General features: G+C 34.1%; 1 protein-coding gene across 1 annotated transcript; it reads left to right on the top strand.

The window, feature by feature from the left end:
• The first annotated feature begins 286 nt into the window (after positions 1 to 286).
• LOC138331605 (uncharacterized) lies at positions 287 to 19,279 on the top strand. Its single transcript, XM_069279317.1, has 9 exons — positions 287 to 410; positions 9,836 to 10,055; positions 10,639 to 10,739; positions 12,054 to 12,199; positions 12,763 to 12,905; positions 13,308 to 13,814; positions 15,388 to 15,489; positions 17,394 to 17,532; positions 18,185 to 19,279. The coding sequence occupies exons 2-9, from the start codon at positions 9,968 to 9,970 to the stop codon at positions 18,324 to 18,326; spliced, it is 1,368 nt and encodes a 455-aa protein (XP_069135418.1). The 5' UTR covers positions 287 to 410; positions 9,836 to 9,967; the 3' UTR covers positions 18,327 to 19,279.
• The last annotated feature ends 748 nt before the right edge of the window (positions 19,280 to 20,027 follow it).

Here is a 20,027-nt window from a genome sequence, read left to right as displayed (position 1 = left end):
TGTTCGGAATTCATTTAAATGTGCATTTCCGTGGAACAGTAAATGTAGTTTTAGAAACAGAAGTCGAAAAGGGCATTTGTTTAATTTTTCACGCGTTCACACTTTAAATCAATTAATACATGTACATCTTTGTATGTGCTTTGTACAACTTACATGGAAATATATTATAGAGGCTACAGGGTATTGTGATACATGTGCATATCATACCATACTGCCAGTCGAAGGCAGCCTAATTGATTGTATCGATTGCTTCCCTTTAAGCAGGTGCGCTACAAACCGGAAATCTATCATTCGGAAAGTTAGGATGTTATTAATAACTTGGTTTATTCCGAACATTTTTGTTTATCCTGGATATGAATATGGCTCGGATTACGAAATATTCTAATTTGGAAAAAGCAATGCGAAATCAGGTAGGACATTATCTTTGTGCCTTTTCTTGTAGATTCATCATATCTGACGTCATCTAGTAGCTACTCATATACACGTGCGCTGTATAAGTGAATGATGAGCGCGTACGACCACCTTTTACTTTCGTTTTGTTTGTGATTCAAGTTGTAACAAGATAAGATAAATGTTCAACGTAGCATTTTGCAATCTCCGATTGAAAAAAATGCGCCCCAAGCTGCCATGTCAGTATGTGTTTAGTACATTTGTTTTGATTTCTTGGCTTTGATTGGTTAATTAATTTATAGAGAGCACTACAATGTACATAGTACATACAATATAAAATACCACAGCCTTTAACAATGCATACATTAGTGTATGTCCTTACACATGTCAGATGATCTCAACTGTTAACAGAACATAAGTGTTATCAACCAAGCTATTATCAAACCATATAAAACAATTTGGCTTGTTCCTGACCTTTTTCCATATTATACATCTGTATAATAAATATCTTTTTAGTCAGTAATTGTACATGTGCTGTAGCCTCATGGCTACCAATTTCAACCAATGGTCAATTTACATGTATGGATTACATATGTAGTGGGATTGGACTGGGTTGATCATTGGTGACCAGGTACAATGTAGCTTAGTTGGGAGAGCACTCAATTTATGTTTGGAGGGTCCCAGGTTCAAATCCTGGTCTTGTCGCTACATTTTCTCCTCTCCTGTTACGTATACACATATAATTATAATATATAGTATCAAGGGTATAAAATCTGTGATAGAGAAATATGGAAATATTTTTTTGAATTCATGTTTCTTAAAATAAATGAGCTATATACATGTATATCAACGACACAGACATACATAACTTAAGGAGAAATAATAATACATATTTATTATAATGTACATTATGTACACACATTGGCCGCTGCTAAGTCCCTGTGCTTATACCTGTTGAGTTTCCCGTATTGGACTAGAGACTCACAAAATTGATTTATATATTTCCATGGATAAAGTGAAGAAAAAAGTCCCCAGTTTGAAAATGGTCATTCACACTGAGTTTCTCAAAAGTCCGAAGTTTTACAAAAATGCCAACCTACATATTATCTTATTTCTATTACTGATATACTGTAGGTTTTACATAGAAAATATAACTCTTATGATTTTAGCATCATTTTTGTTATAGCTAAAATATCAGTACCTGTAATTTCAATGAATTGCATTATGTATAACTATACAGTGATTATTACATGCATTAAGAGTGTTTTTGCCCATGTGTTTAAATGATTGGTGGTTTGTGTTGCTTGATGTCTTCAGCAGCATACTTCAGTGGTTCTGATATAGCACTATAAAAAAGGCAAGAGTTCCACTATACAAGAAGACACAACAAGAACATACTGCAGTCTCCTTAAACACGCACCTTACACTACACACACGCTACACACCGCATACATGGGACTCAGACAGGCCATCCTTACATGACCCTGGCTGATAATTGGACATAAATTAATCAAACAAACAAATAAACAAAAAGTTTATCTGGTAAAGATTTTGTCACTACACAAACTCTCCAGTTTGAGAATTTGGTCAGAGGAGGTCTTCTGTTTGCTAACATTCTACTCTTGACTGGTGTGATCACTTCAGGAATGTGTCTGTTTGGTTTGATTAGTTCAATGTCTTATCAACAGTCAGTGCCATTTAAGGATGTGCTAGGTTAAGATGGTGGGGGAAAGTTGGAGTATCTGCCTATCTGGAGAAAAAACACCAAGCAATGATCAGTACATGGCAAGCTTCACCACACACGGGATTTGAACTCGCGAACCAGAGGTGGAGGACTTGTGGTGTTGTGTCGGGACATCTGACAATCACATGTAATTTTGTTACAGTCAGTAATATGTACAATGTAAAAGACTATAAGACTCTTTCATATGTGGATATGAAGGATAGGAATATTCTACCCGAGGGTCACAAAATGTTGTAAAAGCAGATGCTTGAAAGAGTATTTTTCTCTCATACCTTGACGTTTCATTGCAATTTTTATATTGGCTATACATCTTAGAAATAATAGTAACATAAATGGTATCAATGTTAATAACTACCCCCTTCTGAATTTACAATATGCTGATGACACTTCATTAATATTAGATGGAACAGAGAAATCACTGAAGGGTGCGGTTGATGAACTGAATATTTTTGCAAAGGTTTCTGGTTTAAAAGTTAATAAGTGTAAAACTCAAGTACTTTGAATAGGTAGCAAGAATAGCAAGAAATATAGAATAATTTACATTTTCATGTAGATTTGCAAAAAATTCTTGAAATGAATTTCGATAAAAAGTTAATTAAACTTAAAGATATAATTAAAAGTTGGAGTAAAAGAAAGCTTACTCCAATAGGGAAAGTCAGTATAATCAAATCATTATTGATATCACAGTTGAATCATCTATTTATTTCTTTACCAAATCCTGAGGATAAATTTATTAAAGAGCTAAACTCCATTCTTTTTTTCTTTTTTATGGAATGGCAAAACTGACAAAATGAAGAGAAATATAATTATTCAGAACTATATAGATGGTGGACTTAAAATGTTCCATTTGGTATCATTTATTGAATCTTTAAAAATTGGATGGGTAAGAAGGATTTTCAGGTCAGAAGGGAAATGGCTATGCATTTTAAAAACTTGGTTAAATCCTCATATTTTGGCAAACTGTGGTTGTAAATACATAAAACAAATTCAAGCTCACAATAGTAATGTTTTTTGGAATGATGTTTTTAATGCATGGTACAAACTCAGGTTAAAGGAAGAACCGTACAAGAAGCACAATTGTTCTGTGCTGAAAGCACCGTTGAGGTATAATAAAAATATCGTTGTTGATAAAAAAACTGTGTTTTTTCGAAACTGGTTTAATAATGGTATTACGATAATAAATGATTTAATTAAGGATAAAACAACTTGCTCCTTTTACTCTTTCGAAGAATTTTGAGAGTTACATGGTAATGTTACAAACTATCTTCAGTTTCATGGACTATTGAGAAGTATTAAAAATTACCTTAAAAATCATCATATTCCAAACAGTGTTTTACCATACCCAATTATACCTACAGATCTTGAAAATTATTTTGAAAAAGAAGAAAGGTTCTCAAGAATTTTATAAAGTGCTTATTACATCTATATAGAAAAACACCAGTATATCTGCTCAGAGAAAGTGAGGAACTATATTTGACTTAAATAATGGCACATGAAAAAAGATATACATAAATGTATTCTCTTCCATTCAAGGTAACTCTCAATACTAAATTTCAATGGTTACAATTTCGAATAAACCATCATATTTTATCAACTAACTCTTTTATTTACAAGATTGGTCTCACAAATAACCCACATTGTACTTTTTGCATTATAGAAAGGGAGACAATTATCCATATTTTATGGGAATGTAATGAGGTTCAAAATTTTCTGACAAGCTTTGAAACTTTATTAGAAGTTCTTTTTATTCCCTTTGCCTTAAATAAACAAGCAATGATATTTGGGCTATTTTAACCTACAGGTCTATATAACAGAATGGACAATGAAATTATTCTTCTTATTAAACACTACATATATAGAACCAGATGATTTCATGGTTCATTAAATGTTATGGTTTTTGTTAATTTGATTCAAGAATACTATAAAGTACAGAGACACATTGCTTACAGTAAAGGGGAGTATTTTCACAGAAAATTTGTTAGCGAATGGAAAAAGTGGATAAAACTTGTTGAACTGGACTAATATTAACTCATGCAGTAGCTGTCTTTCTTGTTATACACTAAAATTACATACATCATTAATATCAGTTAAGCTCTTCTGCTTGTGTAAGTAATGAGCCATAAGATCTGAAAGTCTGACCTCTCCCCCTCCTCTTTCTTTCTCTCTCTCTCTCTCTCTCTCTCTCTTCCCCCCGTCTCTCTCTCTCTCTCTCTCTCTCTCTCTCTTCCCCCCGTCTCTCTTTCATTGTGTGTGTCTTTTATATTTGTGTGTGTCTTGTACGTGTGTGTCTCAAGTACATTTTGTATGCCCACTTGTCAGTGTTTTGTAAGTATGTTCAGATGTGTCAGAGACTTTTTTATTTGATCACATTTAAAAGTAAGATAATGATAAGGACATGCTAATAATGATGATATATATTGAAGTCATGTTGAAATGTAATGTTATGGTAGTATGCTTGTAAGGTGATAGAGAATTGATAAGGATGAATAATGTAATTGTGTTGATGATAAGTAGAGAAATGATACAGTGATTTTATGATGAATGATGACGTGTTTGTTGACCACTGATGAGGATGATAATCTTATTGATATCATATTGAATGATGATGTAAGTGTATATGATGATTAATGTTATAAGGATGATGACTCATGATGATAATATTAAATTCATGTCATGTTGAATGAGGATGTGAGTGGGTCGATTGTATATGATGATCTCGGATGAGTTAATAATATATTGGTATGCTTAATTAATGACGATGTGAGTATGAATGCTGATCATTGATGAGGCCGAGGGATGTGAATGTGATGGTCAATTTTTGAGGATGATTGATACATGGAGATGGTAATATATTGCAATTATGCTGAATATGATGTGAGGAGGTGTGTATGATGTGAGTGAGATTACCATGTATCTGTATATGTAAAATCTTCAAAAATAAAATAAATATAAAAAAAAAGATTAAAAAAACATTTAGCCAGCTACCTGGTATATCTTTTTGGTTATATCAACATACTGTATTTGACCTAATACATTTATTTGTAAGTGCCCATCACACTCAAAATTTGAAATAAATAAAAGGGCGCTAATAGAATACAAATTTGGACTAGCCTTTCATAAAAATATTGCACAAAGTAACAATAAATCATTTTACAAAAAAGAATCGATAAAGAAATCCACAGTTTTCATTTGTCAGCCTGAATTTAAAGGGACAATTCAGTCTAAGATAACATTACAATTTGTCCATATATCGGGAAAAAACCCAGTTCTAATGGAAATTAGACCAGTCGATTTTACTATGATATGCCTGAAAAGCCCATGGTTGTGACATGTGTGTAGATGTTCAAACTCGCTCGCAGTCCGCCATTACACATTGTGGTCGAACTTCTTGTATGCCAAACCTTGTCCCTTGCTCGTAAAGTAATGCAACTTTTGTCTAAAACTGCTCAAATCACTATGACAGAAGTGTGTTTACCTTATTAGGTGAATTGTCTTGCCTAAAAATCATTTTATCACCTCCACAGTGGTTATGTTGTTTATTTGTTTAACATGCCTGACTTTGGTTCGGGTATGGGTACAGCGTCCATTTCGTACCTGCTTAATCGTATTGATCAATGATTTGATATTTCACAATATTAATTAAAATACTACACAATGACATGGAATTTGTCAATATTTTATGTTATATGTTTCATAAGAAATGAAGAACAATACATTTATGCCATATTTTGCTTCTTGGTTTTGTAAAAGAATTCGCCCGAGTGAATTGTCCCTTTAATTAAAGGTAAATGAAATTGAGGCCTAAAAAATGGGGAGGGGCACATATAGGGATGGAAATGTAAGGCTTATAACATTGTATTGGTAGTAAATTACTGATAATACCATTTCTATTTCAAACAGTATTAATCAATTCCTCTACCCCTGAAGACTTACATGTACTATGCAGTTGAACTCTGCTATTTCAAAGACAGGAAGGGTTCATTATGAATTTTCAGGGGTAAATGAGTTAATTTATTCACATCAACCAGTATCAAACACAACTGTGTGTTTTTTGTTTTTGGTTTAATTGTATTTTTTTCTCAGTTTCCCCGGTAACACCAACTGTCTTATCGATCAATTTCTCTGTCTCAAAAGGGTAGCATCTAACCATCAATGTTAGCTAGCCGTAGGTGTAATATTGATTAGTCTCAGACAACAAGCATGTTGATTTGTACGATTGTAGAGAGAGATCTCATTAAGTCTCTGCAAGCGGCATCGCAGATTTGTCTTATTTACAAGTGTTAATCACTTCTATACAGGTGTATCATATAAGTAATTACAATTATCCCTGGTTTATATATAGTAACAGATACAATATACATATATGCCTTAATTAGCAATCACCTTTGCATAACGACCACCTACTTAATAAGACCACTTACTCAGGGTAACAATTTCAACACAATGAAACCTGTGTATAAAGACTACTTGGCTATAGAGACATTTTTTTCTGAGTCTCTTGGATGGTCTTTCTAGACAGGTTTGACTATATTATTTGCGAATTGATTTATGACTTACTTTGGTCAATGGTTTTATGAGAGACTACCGGTAGTCAAAAATTTGGTTCCAAAAAGCACTACCATATTTTTTTTCAATTTTTGTAAATATTCTTGGTGTTTATTGTGTTATATACAGTATTATAACTGGACTATCATAATAACCTTGAATTTCTTCCAAATGACCATGTTTGCTGAAGGGCCGTGGCGGCTTGATAGTTAATTATAATAAGATGCCCTGACATATTACAACAAGCCCTCCACCGATGGGTCATGAGTTCAAATCCCATGTTGGTACATGAAACCAACTACTTATTTCTACCACCATCTAAAACCTGGCAGATTCTTAAATGTCCCTGGCTGTTAAGAGCATGATAAAGAGTAACTCCAGTCCAGAATCTCCTTGTAATGAGAGCAAAGTCTGTACCTGTCTGGTTACACTATTGAAAACAGAGCGAAAATAGGTATCTATATATAGATCAAGCTATCCGATTAGAATTATACAATTTCCTGATCAATACTTGAAGTATTGATATAGTTTTGTTCAGCATTATATCACATATATTATTACCGTGTCAAATATCATGATTATATCTTGTATTATTTATATATATAGTGATATCCTGGTGAAGCTGAAGATTAGGCCAAAAAAATAATATGTCTGTTTAGTGTTACCCGACCGACCCTTATTTTTTATCCCCGACCCTATTTTTTTTCCCACTTTTTTTACTTTTTTACGGAAAAAAAAAATTCAGGATTTTGATATCAGACCCCGGTTCCGGCCATTATTTTAGAGTGAAAGACACTAATGTAGAAATATGAGACTTTCAGACAAGGAAATTTGTGTGGGCTGGACATGATCTACATTTGTGCCAATATGTCGTGATAAGGCATTTAGATCATTAGATCCTCATGACAGAGACTAGAGAGTATGCTTATACGTGTTCTGTTGGTGAACTAATTGGACTACACAAAGCTACATATAACAATCCTCAGCGTTATCAATACACTCGGATTGATTTAAGTTATTTTATAGCGATGGGGCTTCATAATAGAGGTTGAGGCTCGACAGTCTCCGCATCGGTTCAGAGAAATATCTGTTGATGGTTGAACATATAAATAGATGATTGACGTCTGCTTCAAATTTTTGAAAAAAGATTAGATATTGGACTGTCTGCTTCAATTTTTGAAGGAATATTAAATATTTGGTGGCATCAGCTGTGAAAATGAACACATAGTTAGCTAGTTGACATCTTTTCTCCAATGGATGAGGAAGCTTACGGCATGCAAAATGTGTACATATTCTATGACATCTGCTTCAATGGAAAGTTGAAAAAAAATCATCTGCTTATGTTATCAAATATATTGGACGATTTGAATGACAAGTTGTAAATAAGCTTGAAGGTATTCAACAATGTCTTCTTCAACAGAAATTTGTTATTAATATATTGGAGGATTTTATTACAAGTTGTAAACAAGTGTGAAGATATTCAATGACGTCTGCTTCAACAGAAATTTGTTTGTACCAATACTGAATCTGCTTCTATCAAAGTCATATATATTGGAGGACTTAGTTAGAAATTGTAAATGAAAGCAAAGAAACCATTATTCGATGACGTCTGCTTCAACGGGAAAATTTGTTTGTACCAATGCTGAATTTATAGAGTACAACTGCTTTTATCATCTTCAAATATATTGGAGGACTTATTTACAAGTTGTAAACGAATGTTAAGAAACTATTATTTGATGACGAAAAATTTGTATACATCAATGGAGAATTTATAGAGTTTATCAGCTTCGATCGTTTTATTAATATATTGATATTGAACATGAAGATTAATAGATTATGTGTCTGCTTCATGTTGAGGATTGATGAAATCTACTTGGATGGCAGATCGATGCAAATAGATTTTTTTATCAGTACAGAGTTTGTGAATGTTTTAAGACATCTACTTAAGATGAAAGATTTGTGAGTACATGTATTGATGTTCCGCCTAAGTACCGGTAGATATTTTTTATTCTACATCGATTAAGGATCTCTTAATATTGATTCAATATGTTCACCTACAATAGAGACTTTCACAATTTCTGCAGTGAGTTATCCTGATGGTGTTGTCGCGATCTCCATTGAATTGGGGCTGTTTATTTTATTTTACTGCAAATAGGACCTCTCCAGCAATTAGGACCTTTCACCTATTTTTACAATTATTTTCAGAATTAAAAGGGTTATCTATAAAAAGGACTTCATCCACCACCTATTTTCATATTTTTTTTCAGAATTAGGAGGGTTGCCTGCAAATAAGACCCCCACTTATTTATACAAATTTTGCAGAAGTGTGAGAGTTGTCTGCCAATAAGACCCCCTGTCTCTTTTCCCCTGTTACTGGAGGCGGGATTTCATGAATGGAATAATTACAAACATCACAAGAAATGAATGTGCACAACTATATATTGGATGTTAAAGAAAATTTCTCTTTGGATCATATAGTGCCGTGACAGATGTAATTACAGATACGTGATTTGAAAATCATTTCCCTGGATTTTACCTAAACATTAATATAAACGAAACCACATCAAGAAGAAAATTATCCAAGAAAAACACATCTTAGTGTAAAAGATAGTTCAAGGAAAGAATTTCTCACACAGAATGGGAATGTGCAGTGTATATAGCAAGCAGGAGGATGGTCGTAACATTATTATCAATGGTATAATGTTATTGAAAAATTCTTCATGATATTAATCAATTATGGACTTTTGTTGAGGTACAAATGGTGATATACAACCTTGTAGAAAGAAATATTAGATTCTACTTCGGTAATATAACACCATATGGACCAAATCAAAGGTCTATAATTTTCATATTTATAATAAAAGATACGTAGTTCCTTTGACAAATGTGAAAGAAATATAACTAATGTTATTAATCTAATAATGTTGATTACAAGAAGAATAATGTCTATAGGACGTCATCCTGAAGAAAATATTTATTAAATAATTTATTGAATTTATTAAAATAGGAAATTAAATTTCTGTGAAATTAAGTTGGTTTACGGCATATGAAGGGGGTGGCCTCTGCTTCCAGAGACCTATATACATGTAGTCATATGTATATACAGTATATGTATGTCTATACATTTCTAGTTTTTATCTTCATTTCTCTTTGTAGTAATAGAGCCGACAAGCACTGGAGTCCCTGAAGCTGACGATTCATTCAGAAAGAGCTCCGGCAAACGACGTCAAAACAAACATAATTCTGATAATAAATCTCAGCTTGAAAGTTTAGAGGTTCCCGTTAACCATGGCAGCAAACCTCCAGTCTAAAGTCACATGTGACGTCATGATCAGCTACAATATAAAGGACTTAGACTTCGTCAGGAAGCTTAAAGGTATGCATGAAACAGAGATGTTTTTCAACAAATTCTTAATTGTAAATTATTTACATACAATGTATCGCATGATTATGTGTTTCAGGGTTGATAACTTAGTATATTTATTGTGGCTTAGGTGAGATAACACTTCAGTATAGTTATAGTGTCAAGGGGAGATAACCTCTGTTTGTGTATGTTGTCCCAAGAGAGATAACTTTTGTTTGTTTATGATGGACCAGGGGAGATAACTTCTATATATATACAGTACCTTGTAGGAGATGACTTATATATATTCATGGTTTCCAAGGGACATAACTTTTTTATGTTTATGGTTTCCCAGGAGAGACAACTTCTATATGTTTATGATGCTTCAGGGGAAATAATTTCTGTATGTTGATGATTTCTCAGGGAAGATAACTTCTATATGTTTATGGTGTTTCATGGGAGATAACTTCTGTATTTTTTATGATGTCTCAAAGGAAAGTCTTATTATGACGTGTCAGAGGAGATAACTTTGAAATATTTTTGGTTTCTCATGAAAATATCTTCTGTTCATTTGATTAATGTCAATTGTACTTCATAATTCAACTTTTATTTTCAGCAAAATTTGAGGAGCAGGGCTGGAAAGTGTGGTATGCTGATCCAGCTCAAGATGCCAAACTTAACCTCAGCCAGAAAGGGGAGGCAATCCTTAGTTGTAAGGTAGGTCACCCATTCAGCCCTGATACAATGAAATTCATAATGAACTATTCCCACACCAAAAGTATATCATCTAGTGATTGGCTGATAATTTAAAAAAAGAATTAAAGCTGATCATCGATTAAAAATTTGTAAAACCAATTAATCGGAATTTTTCGAAAGTGGTCCTAAATCCTTAGATTTGTGTCATGATACTTTTGTTTATCATAATTCAACTGGATAATGAGCACATTTCTAATACCCTACAGACATTGCTCCCATATAGTACAGTATCCATCATGACACATTAGTCTGTCGCAGTGGACATGCTTTCTCACCTCACTGTTACCTCATGATTCAAGTGATATTCATAGTATTTCTCACCGGTTAAAAACATAGTAATACATCGCAATAATCTCGGAATAGAGCTTAATTCCATTAAATAGAGCAATTAATTCCTGAATTTGAAAACTGATTATAATAGATAATTGATCAATTTTGACATTCCAATTATCGAATATGTAAATTAAACCGATTCCCATCACTTATACCATCTCAAATCAAGTTGGTTTTTTTAAAGGCTACTGTATTAGGTATAAATATGATGCTTGAATGGTTTGTTAAATGTCTGAAATTGAATTTAAAATGTAAAAGGAAAATCATGGAGTAATAGAAATTTGAATAATTCCAGTTTAACATATCAAAACTGGCCCTTTTCTAATCCGGATCGCTTTCGATATTGCCTCTTTAATTAATAGTAATAAAAGCTTACAATGCAGAACTTTTATATACCATATTTGGCGTAATTAGCAATTTTTCCCCTATAAGCCTCCCTCCCCTTTTAAGGAGAAGAGTTGAAATAGTTGTATAAGTGCCCACATCCCATGGATTTAACAATGCTTTGCAATATGTGATGCCTCAGCATTGTATCCCATATTACATGGACTTGGGAGTCTTTTACATGTAAATCACGACATGATGATGTGTTTCAAAGGATAAAAGGCATATACAAGTTTACTGTAACAGATTAATGTACAATGTACCATGAGTACAGAAAAAATTAAAATATGGATGACTTTTTTCGTCGCAAACTAGCATTAGGTTTCATTAATAAGCACCCCATTTTTTATAATTATTTAACCGCCCCGGGCGCTAATTATGGCAAATACGGAACTGGCAAACTATGCTGTATAAAGGAAATTTTGATATTTTGTAGATCAGAGAAAAAAAAGAAGATATTGGCTTTATTATACGCACACATAATTTCTTGTCCAATACATATACACCATGTTTATAAATGTTAATATAAAATCTAAAGTATGTACAATCTGTGTGTAGGTATTTGCGATGGTTATCAGTGAAGCCACAACCAAAGATTCCCACTGCCAAGACGAGTTAGCTCTCGCCTACATCTCCAATTCTAACATCTTTCCGATTGGATTGAGTAAATTCCGGGACATCAACCCTCACCTTGACGGAGGAGTGTAAGTATATAGGAAAAGAAGTTTAAACTTCAACAGACTGTGATTGAAATTTCTTGACATCATTTATATGTTTGATGGCTGAATTGATTCGTATTCCGTCTTTGGACATTACAGAATTATCTCCCTTATGTGAAGGCATCGATTATGAGCAAAAATGTTGATTTTAATATCTGAAAAATATGGTGTTAGAGTTATAAAAATGTCACATTATAAACAGTATCTACGCCTAAGGGGAAAGTAAGTCAAAATAAAATAAAATGAGCATTACTTATTTTACATTAATTGCGAAACTTATATAAATCACTTTCCATGGCCTGGATGTTAGCACACAAGGGGTCTTAAAATGGGAGGGTTAAATAAACCAAAGGGATTGGACAGGTGACCCCTGACCTTTTCATGTCTGTGCCAGGGATTGAACCCCAGCTGCATTGGTGAAAGGCGAGTGGTTTAACCACTACACCATCTAACATCTTACCACCCACAAGGGAAGATAACTCTGTAATGTGTAAATGTATGAATTTTGACCCTATAAGTTAATATATGACAAAAATTTTATGAAATAGGAAGTTGATGTTGGCCAAGATAAATTGGACATTCTTCTTTAAAGACGAGATGTGGGATATGAACATGCCAGCCCTTTTGGCCTCAATGCAGGAGTCGTTTAATAACGAAGAACACTTAGAGGACAATACAGCAGAGGAAACCGGTATTTATCACTTTTCACACGAGCAATTTTGACCCAAAATGTGATTGAGATTTTTCATATGGTTATTGCCGTTAGTACAGTGAAACTTGTCTTAAAGAACTCTTCTGTATGGCCACCAGCGTATGGGTAAAGATATTATTTTCTTGGCATCTTAATATTTATGGCCAATTTTAAGTTTGATCTATGTATGAAGACCAGATGGCAATGAAATCACTTTCATTTTTTTCAACTAAAATCGAAAGATGATAATAAATGAAGTATTAATAATGAGGTCCTAGTTTTAGTGTCTACAAAATTACCAAACTTTTTTTACATTACTGTTTTTTAAAAAATTAAGCTGTTTCAGTTCAGTTCCTGTATTAAATCAAAAGAATAAAATTGGTGATTTTTTCACCTGAACAGGTACTCTACAGTTCCATGGAATGAACATCAACATCAATTTTGACAGTAACAATGGTAACGAGACGGACCAAGAAAGCAGCTCGGAGAGCTCTTCAGAAGAGGAGATAGAATATACTCGTCCTACAACTGCTGCAACCTCGCGATCAGTCCGCAGTGCTAGGGGCAGACAACTTCGCTATGACTTCTGGGATCGCAATTTTAAAGGAAAATCAGAAGTGCCTTGGACAACATTTCGTCAGAAATTTGAAAATGACTATAAAGAAAAAATAATAATGAAATATTCAGAAGATAAGCTGAAATTCTTCTTGAATTTGATGTATAAAGATATTTTCACTTTGAATAAGACTGTGAAACGATCGGTGTATGACAGCTTCTGTGAAGGGAACCCTGATGCAGACCCACACCGATTTTATAATAGGATTCAACAGTACGTCGTGGGGTACTACGCAATGCATGCTGTTTTCAACATGACCAGTACCATGCGACTTACGACCATACAGAATCTTGGTAAGCACAAGTCATGTAAGACTGCTGTAAACCAGAAACACATAATTAAGTTGCTTTTGATTGGACAATATGTTAGATTGAGGCTCAAACTTGCCCTCCACTCCATCCCTCCGATATTCCGTCTTATGCAAATTTGGAATACCCAACTCCTTTCACAATTTTCCTCTTGCCTTGACCTATATGTCCTGCAGTGGCTATGTACACAAATACTGTTGATGGTGGCATTTGACGACTGGTTACAGAGCGGAGATATCAGAAAAGGTTATTTATAAGCCCTGCTTCAGAATAAAATTAACTGGTATTTTGATACAGTGAAATTCCAGTTATCTAAAAACTGCAATTTGAATGGAAATGTTTCAGCACATAAAACAAGATTTTCAGAAAACTGTCTTTTATATTGATTAACTGTACACACAAAACTGGTATGAAGAAATGTTAAAGGAGAGAAAACCTTGAAATGAATGGTTAATGTATTTTAACTGGGATTTAACCGGAATATCACTGGGAAATTCAGTTATTTTTGCTAAGGGATATACATAGAGATTGGAAACTCCTTCTTTGTCTTTGTTGACAGTCAGAGGGACCTCCAGTTTATAGGCATTTTCCCTTGGCTTACTACTTTTAAGTACATTCTTTCAAACATGATATTTCTGCATCAATACAAAGTTTAACCATTATAGCACGGATTGATATAACCAATTGTCCCGATTAATATGATTTTTGAAAGCATGAAAATGACCAATTTTACCTGGTTTTTCCAAAATCAGACATTCAAAACCGGCAGTACATTTTGTTTTATTTAAGTATTTAAGTCACTATTTTTTTATTTCATCAGGTTATGGAAGAAATTTTGTTTGCAAACTGTGTGAATCTGTGTAGCGGATTCTCATAAAAGTTTGCAAACAAATATTTTTTCCGAATCAATACGCTACGTCAATGTTTCTATTGTGACGTCACTATAACGTCGGGTTTCCGTGCCATTCTCAGATTTTTTTTTCATCGTGGAATGAAAAAAATGAATAGGCCAATCAGAAAGCCAGAAACAAAGAGAAAATTAATTATTAGTATATAAGTTAAAATAGTACTTTTTCTTTCCAAAATCATACTATGGCGGAGTTACCAATCTCTATGTATATGTGTTTCTGTGTAAATCAACTTTCTTTCGTGTGCGATTTACTTTCACGAATTTTGCAGTCCAAGTAAATTTGCAAAAATTTATCTCTGCAAACTACCATTTACATCATATTTATTGATAGAAATTTTCATTGGCTTTTTCAATCAGCGAATCTTAATCTTTGCAAACAAGTTTTGAAATGAAATTGTAAAATATCAGAGAAAAAAAGTTGATTTACAGTATTTTAATCTTTGACAACACCTGTATATGTTTCTGATAGAGTCTGGCGCCGAAACAAACTTAATTCAAATTATTTTTTATATATATTATTTATTTACTACCTCCATTACCTAGCAACTGCCTCAACACTGTACAGAATCACACACAATACAAAACTTGCATGTACATGTATTATTTTAAAATATTTCACCTTTCTATTCTTCTTTTTGACTCTAACAGGGAATTTCACTTTCCCCGCAGTGGTAAAAGGACTCACAGAAATGCTGCAGGATGAAGATCCAAACATTCGTGCTGTCGCTACCATAGCTCTTGCCAAGTCAGGTAAGTATACCGTTATAATGACCTGGTCCAAATTTTTCAAAACAAAAGTGTAGTCAAAGTCAAGTTTTTCTCCTTATGTAACTTGTACAAACAAATTTGACAAAGTCCATTTTTTACTTAATTTTGTTTGGAGAAAAACAGAGCCTATTCAGGATTAATCGAATAATGTTGAAGGGATTGGACAATGAATTCACAACTAAGGAGTAATTCATGAACAGCCAACCTGATCCGGGCTTGTCGAGGGTTCATTTCATGAATCCCCCCTCCCCCAATGGTTGTGATTTTGTCATCACACCCCCAAGGTAGGATATAGTTATTTTGCTCCTACATACAAAAGGATCAGCTAGCAGTCTCGAAAGAAGCATAATCACAGTGACGGGAACATTGGTTCGTCAACTGCAATATTGATGATTTCATTAGCAATACATGCCACCGTGACATCACATCCTAGTATTTATTTACTGGAACTTCAGGTTTACTACTGAAGGTTAGCATGTGCAATATTTCTCCCACCATTCACTGATTTGTCACCGATTTTAGCCATGGGTGATTTCTCTGTCAACCCCTAGAGTATGATAGATTGCGCGTGATAAACCTTTTGAAACAGAAGACAATCACATGACATCATGACTCATGCAGTGACAGTGGCGTGCATTGTCGATGATGTCATCAATTGCAGTGAAAATGCTTCTTTTTCGCCTATTATCTTGTCTTTTTATTTTGTATATGGGAGAAAAAGAATCATTCCCTACCTATGAGTGTGTGACGACAAAATCACAACCCTCTGGGAAATTCATGAATGTCAAACCCTCTGCAAGCCTCGGGTTAGACGTTAATGAATTACCCCTCGGGTTGTGATTCTGTTGTCACACCATGATAGGTAGGGAAAGATTGTATTTAGTAATACCCATGAGGTTAACAAAAAAAACCTAGCAGCTAAAACTGGTGACAAATCAGTAAAAATTTTGAGAGTAACAGATTCTTTCATTGTATTTTCGATAAAATGGGCATCTTGACCCAAGTTTTAGGATTCTTGGGATGCTTGCAAATAAAACGTTTCACTTTGTCTGCATGAGATATCCCTCTTTATTTAATAAACTTTTGTTACAAGAGTCTAGTATTGACAATTATTAAACAGATAAAATTACCTCACTCACCCCTGAAAAAAATACTTGGACTCTTCTCATTCAAAAGCTGGAAGGGTTCATTATGAATGTTTAGGGGTCAATGAGTTGTAAGATTTAGTGTTCAGTGACAACATAAAAATATATCCTTGAGCTTTCTTCATGCAGATTTTTCCCAAAAAAAAAGAGTTGTGCCCCTTTGGTCTCGCACTGAGCTACGCTTAAAGATGCTTCACCACTGACAATTGGTATTTTTTCGCTATCAAAAACAGGAGTAGACAAATTAGTATTTTTATTCAGTTACAAAAGTTACCTACTTTATACCATTACCACTATTGAAAAATTTGAGCTTCTAATTTTACTTCAAGTTAAAAGTATAAAAAATAATTAATTGCATCCCGAAAAAATTCTGTGACACTATATCCTGTATGGAATGAAGTACTGATTGTGCATGCACTAAAAGCAAAATAAATTATTTTATATTATTTTTTTGTTAATTAGACATACATATACACGATTAAACACCAATTATTGTTCAAATGATGAGTATCGTTTCTGCTCTGTCGGCGGTGGAGCATCTTTAATGTATAAGTCTATATAATTGAATTTTTTATTTGACTTGATACTTCAGTTTACTTGATTTAGACCTTCTGTAAATTGGGATATTTTGGCTTCGAGGAAATGTTTGCATTTTTGTGCCTAAATGGTGGGTTTAACAGTATTGGTCCCCTTTTTTGAACTGTAATTACAGAAAATTACAATTTTTGTTTTCATGTGCAGCGAAGTCCAAGAAATTGACAGTGGATAAGATTATCAGTAAGCTTGACGATGATGACAGACTTGTTAGAGAGAGCGCCTGTCTGGCTCTGGGCTACCTCAAGGCTGGAGGCAAGAGTGAAACTGCAGTAGCTGATCGCTGGTAAGATATTGATCACAAAATCTGGTGTTGTATATTATACACCTCAGTTACTCATTATAAATATACACATGCAGGGAGGTAGTGAGGAATTTCCAAGGACAGAATTCAGCATAGCATCCAAAAGGAGATTGGACACATCGAACACATTCCTTGACAGAAAGTTATCATGTTTCTGAACAAATTGCAAAAATATTGAAATGTGACTTCCTCATGAATTTAAATATAAGTATTAATAACAAAATGATATTTTGCCAGGTTGTTATATATCATTGTACTGAGCAGATCATTACCTTTCTTATGGTATAGACATCAAATTCCTGTGTCAATCTCGGTACATGTTTTTGGGACACCCTGTATAATACAAGATGTATCAATTCAGTCACTTGCTATCAAGAGGTGTATACCAGTCTTGTTCAAGATTTTTATTATACTGCTTATCCTAATTAACTCTTTCACCCCTGAAATTTCATAATGGACTAGTCTAGTCTTTGATTTAGGAGAGTCTAAATGTGTCTTCAGGGGTGAATGAGTTAATTTAACAAAACAATATGTAGTACAGTTGAACAAAATTGGGAAAAACATTGACTAAACATTGACTATTTTACACATAAAATTAAAAAAAAATTCTATTAATAATTTTTTTTTTTTTTAGGAGAAATGACCCCATAAAATCTGTAAGGGAAGCGGCTGAGATTGCCCTTAAAAGGATGGGAGGGAGCCTGGCTGATAAGTGTATACATGTCACAAATGTCATCTCCAAAGAGATGGACAGTCTCCGAAATCTGGAAACTTAACTACAAGGAAATGGACAGTCTCCGGAATCTGGAAACTCAACTACAAAGAGATGGACAGTTTCCGGAATCTGGAAACTTAACTACAAAGAGATGGACAGTTTCCAAAATCTTGAAATATAACTGTAAGGAGATGGACAGTCTCCAAAATCTGGAAACTTAACTACAAGGAGATGGACAGTCTCCGGAATCTTGAAACATAACTACAAGGAGATGGACAGTCTCCGGAATCAGGAAATTGAACTACAATAAGATGGACAGTTTCAGGAATCTGGAAATTTAACTACAAAGAGATGGACAGTTTCCAGAATCTGGAAACATAACTACAAGGAGATGGACAGTTTCCGGAATCTGGAAACTTAACTACAAGGAGATGGACAGTTTCCAGAATCTGGAAACATAACTACAATGAGATGGACAGTTTCCAGAATCTGGAAACAAAACTACAATGAGATGGACTGTTTCCAGAAACATAACTACAAAGAGATGGACAGTTTCCGGAATCTGGAAACATAACTACAAGGAGATGGACAGTTTCCAGAATCTGGAAACATAACTACAATGAGATGGACAGTTTCCGGAATCTGGAAACTTAACTACAATGATGAGGGACAATTTCCAGAATTTGGAAACATAACTACAAGGAGATGGACAGTTTCCAGAATCTGGAAACATAACTACAAGGAGATGGACAGTTTCCGGAATCTGGAAACTTAACTACAAGGAGATGGACAGTTTCCAGAATTTGGAAACATAACTACAATGAGATGGACAGTTTCCGGAATCTAGACTTGTCAGTGATGTGAGGGACACCATACAGCTGTTATATCTTTCTTAGACTCGTCAGTGATGTAAGGGACACCGTACAGCTGTTCTATCTTTCTAGGACTTGTCAGTGATGTGAGGGACACCATACAGCTGTTATATCTTTCTAAGACTCGTCAGTGATGTGAGGGACGGCAGTGATGTGAGGGACACCATACAGCTGTTCTATCTTTCTTAGACTCGTCAGTGATGTGAGGGACACCATACAGCTGTTCTATCTTTCTAGGACTCGTCAGTGATGTGAGGGACACCATACAGCTGTTCTATCTTTCTTAGACTCGTCAGTGATGTGAGGGACACCATACAGCTGTTCTATCTTTCTTAGGACTCGTCAGTGATGTGAGGGACACCATACAGCTATCTTTCTAGGACTCGTCAGTGATGTGAGGGACACCATACAGGTGTTCTATCTTTCTTAGACTTGTCAGTGATGTGAGGGACACCATACAGCTGTTCTATCTTTCTTAGACTCGTCAGTGATGTTAGGGACACCATACAGCTGTTCTATCTTTCTAGGACTCGTCAGGGAGACAATACTGATGTTTCAACTTGGTACCCATTATAATCAGTATTCATTAACTTAGTCAATCAAGAATGTTTGTTGGCATAGTGATAACACACTTTATCTTTCATAAAAGTAAAATGGCCTTAATTAATATCCTAATCTTGTAATTAATTTGTGTTCCCTGTTGAACAATTAGTGCTATTTTGAAAGTTTGATTACCTTATTTTACCAAATACGTGCCCCTCCCACATTTGAGATCTCAGTTTCATTGAATTTTGATTAATTGCAGATGAAAATATGAAAACATTAGGTTTCTTGTTTAAATTATTTCATTTCTTTTGTAAATTGATTTATGGCTTACTTTGTACAATAAT

Source organism: Argopecten irradians, chromosome 9, assembly GCF_041381155.1.
Source record: "Argopecten irradians isolate NY chromosome 9, Ai_NY, whole genome shotgun sequence".
In the NCBI taxonomy this organism is placed as follows: domain Eukaryota; kingdom Metazoa; phylum Mollusca; class Bivalvia; order Pectinida; family Pectinidae; genus Argopecten; species Argopecten irradians.
This window is presented reverse-complemented; position numbering and strand designations above follow the sequence as displayed.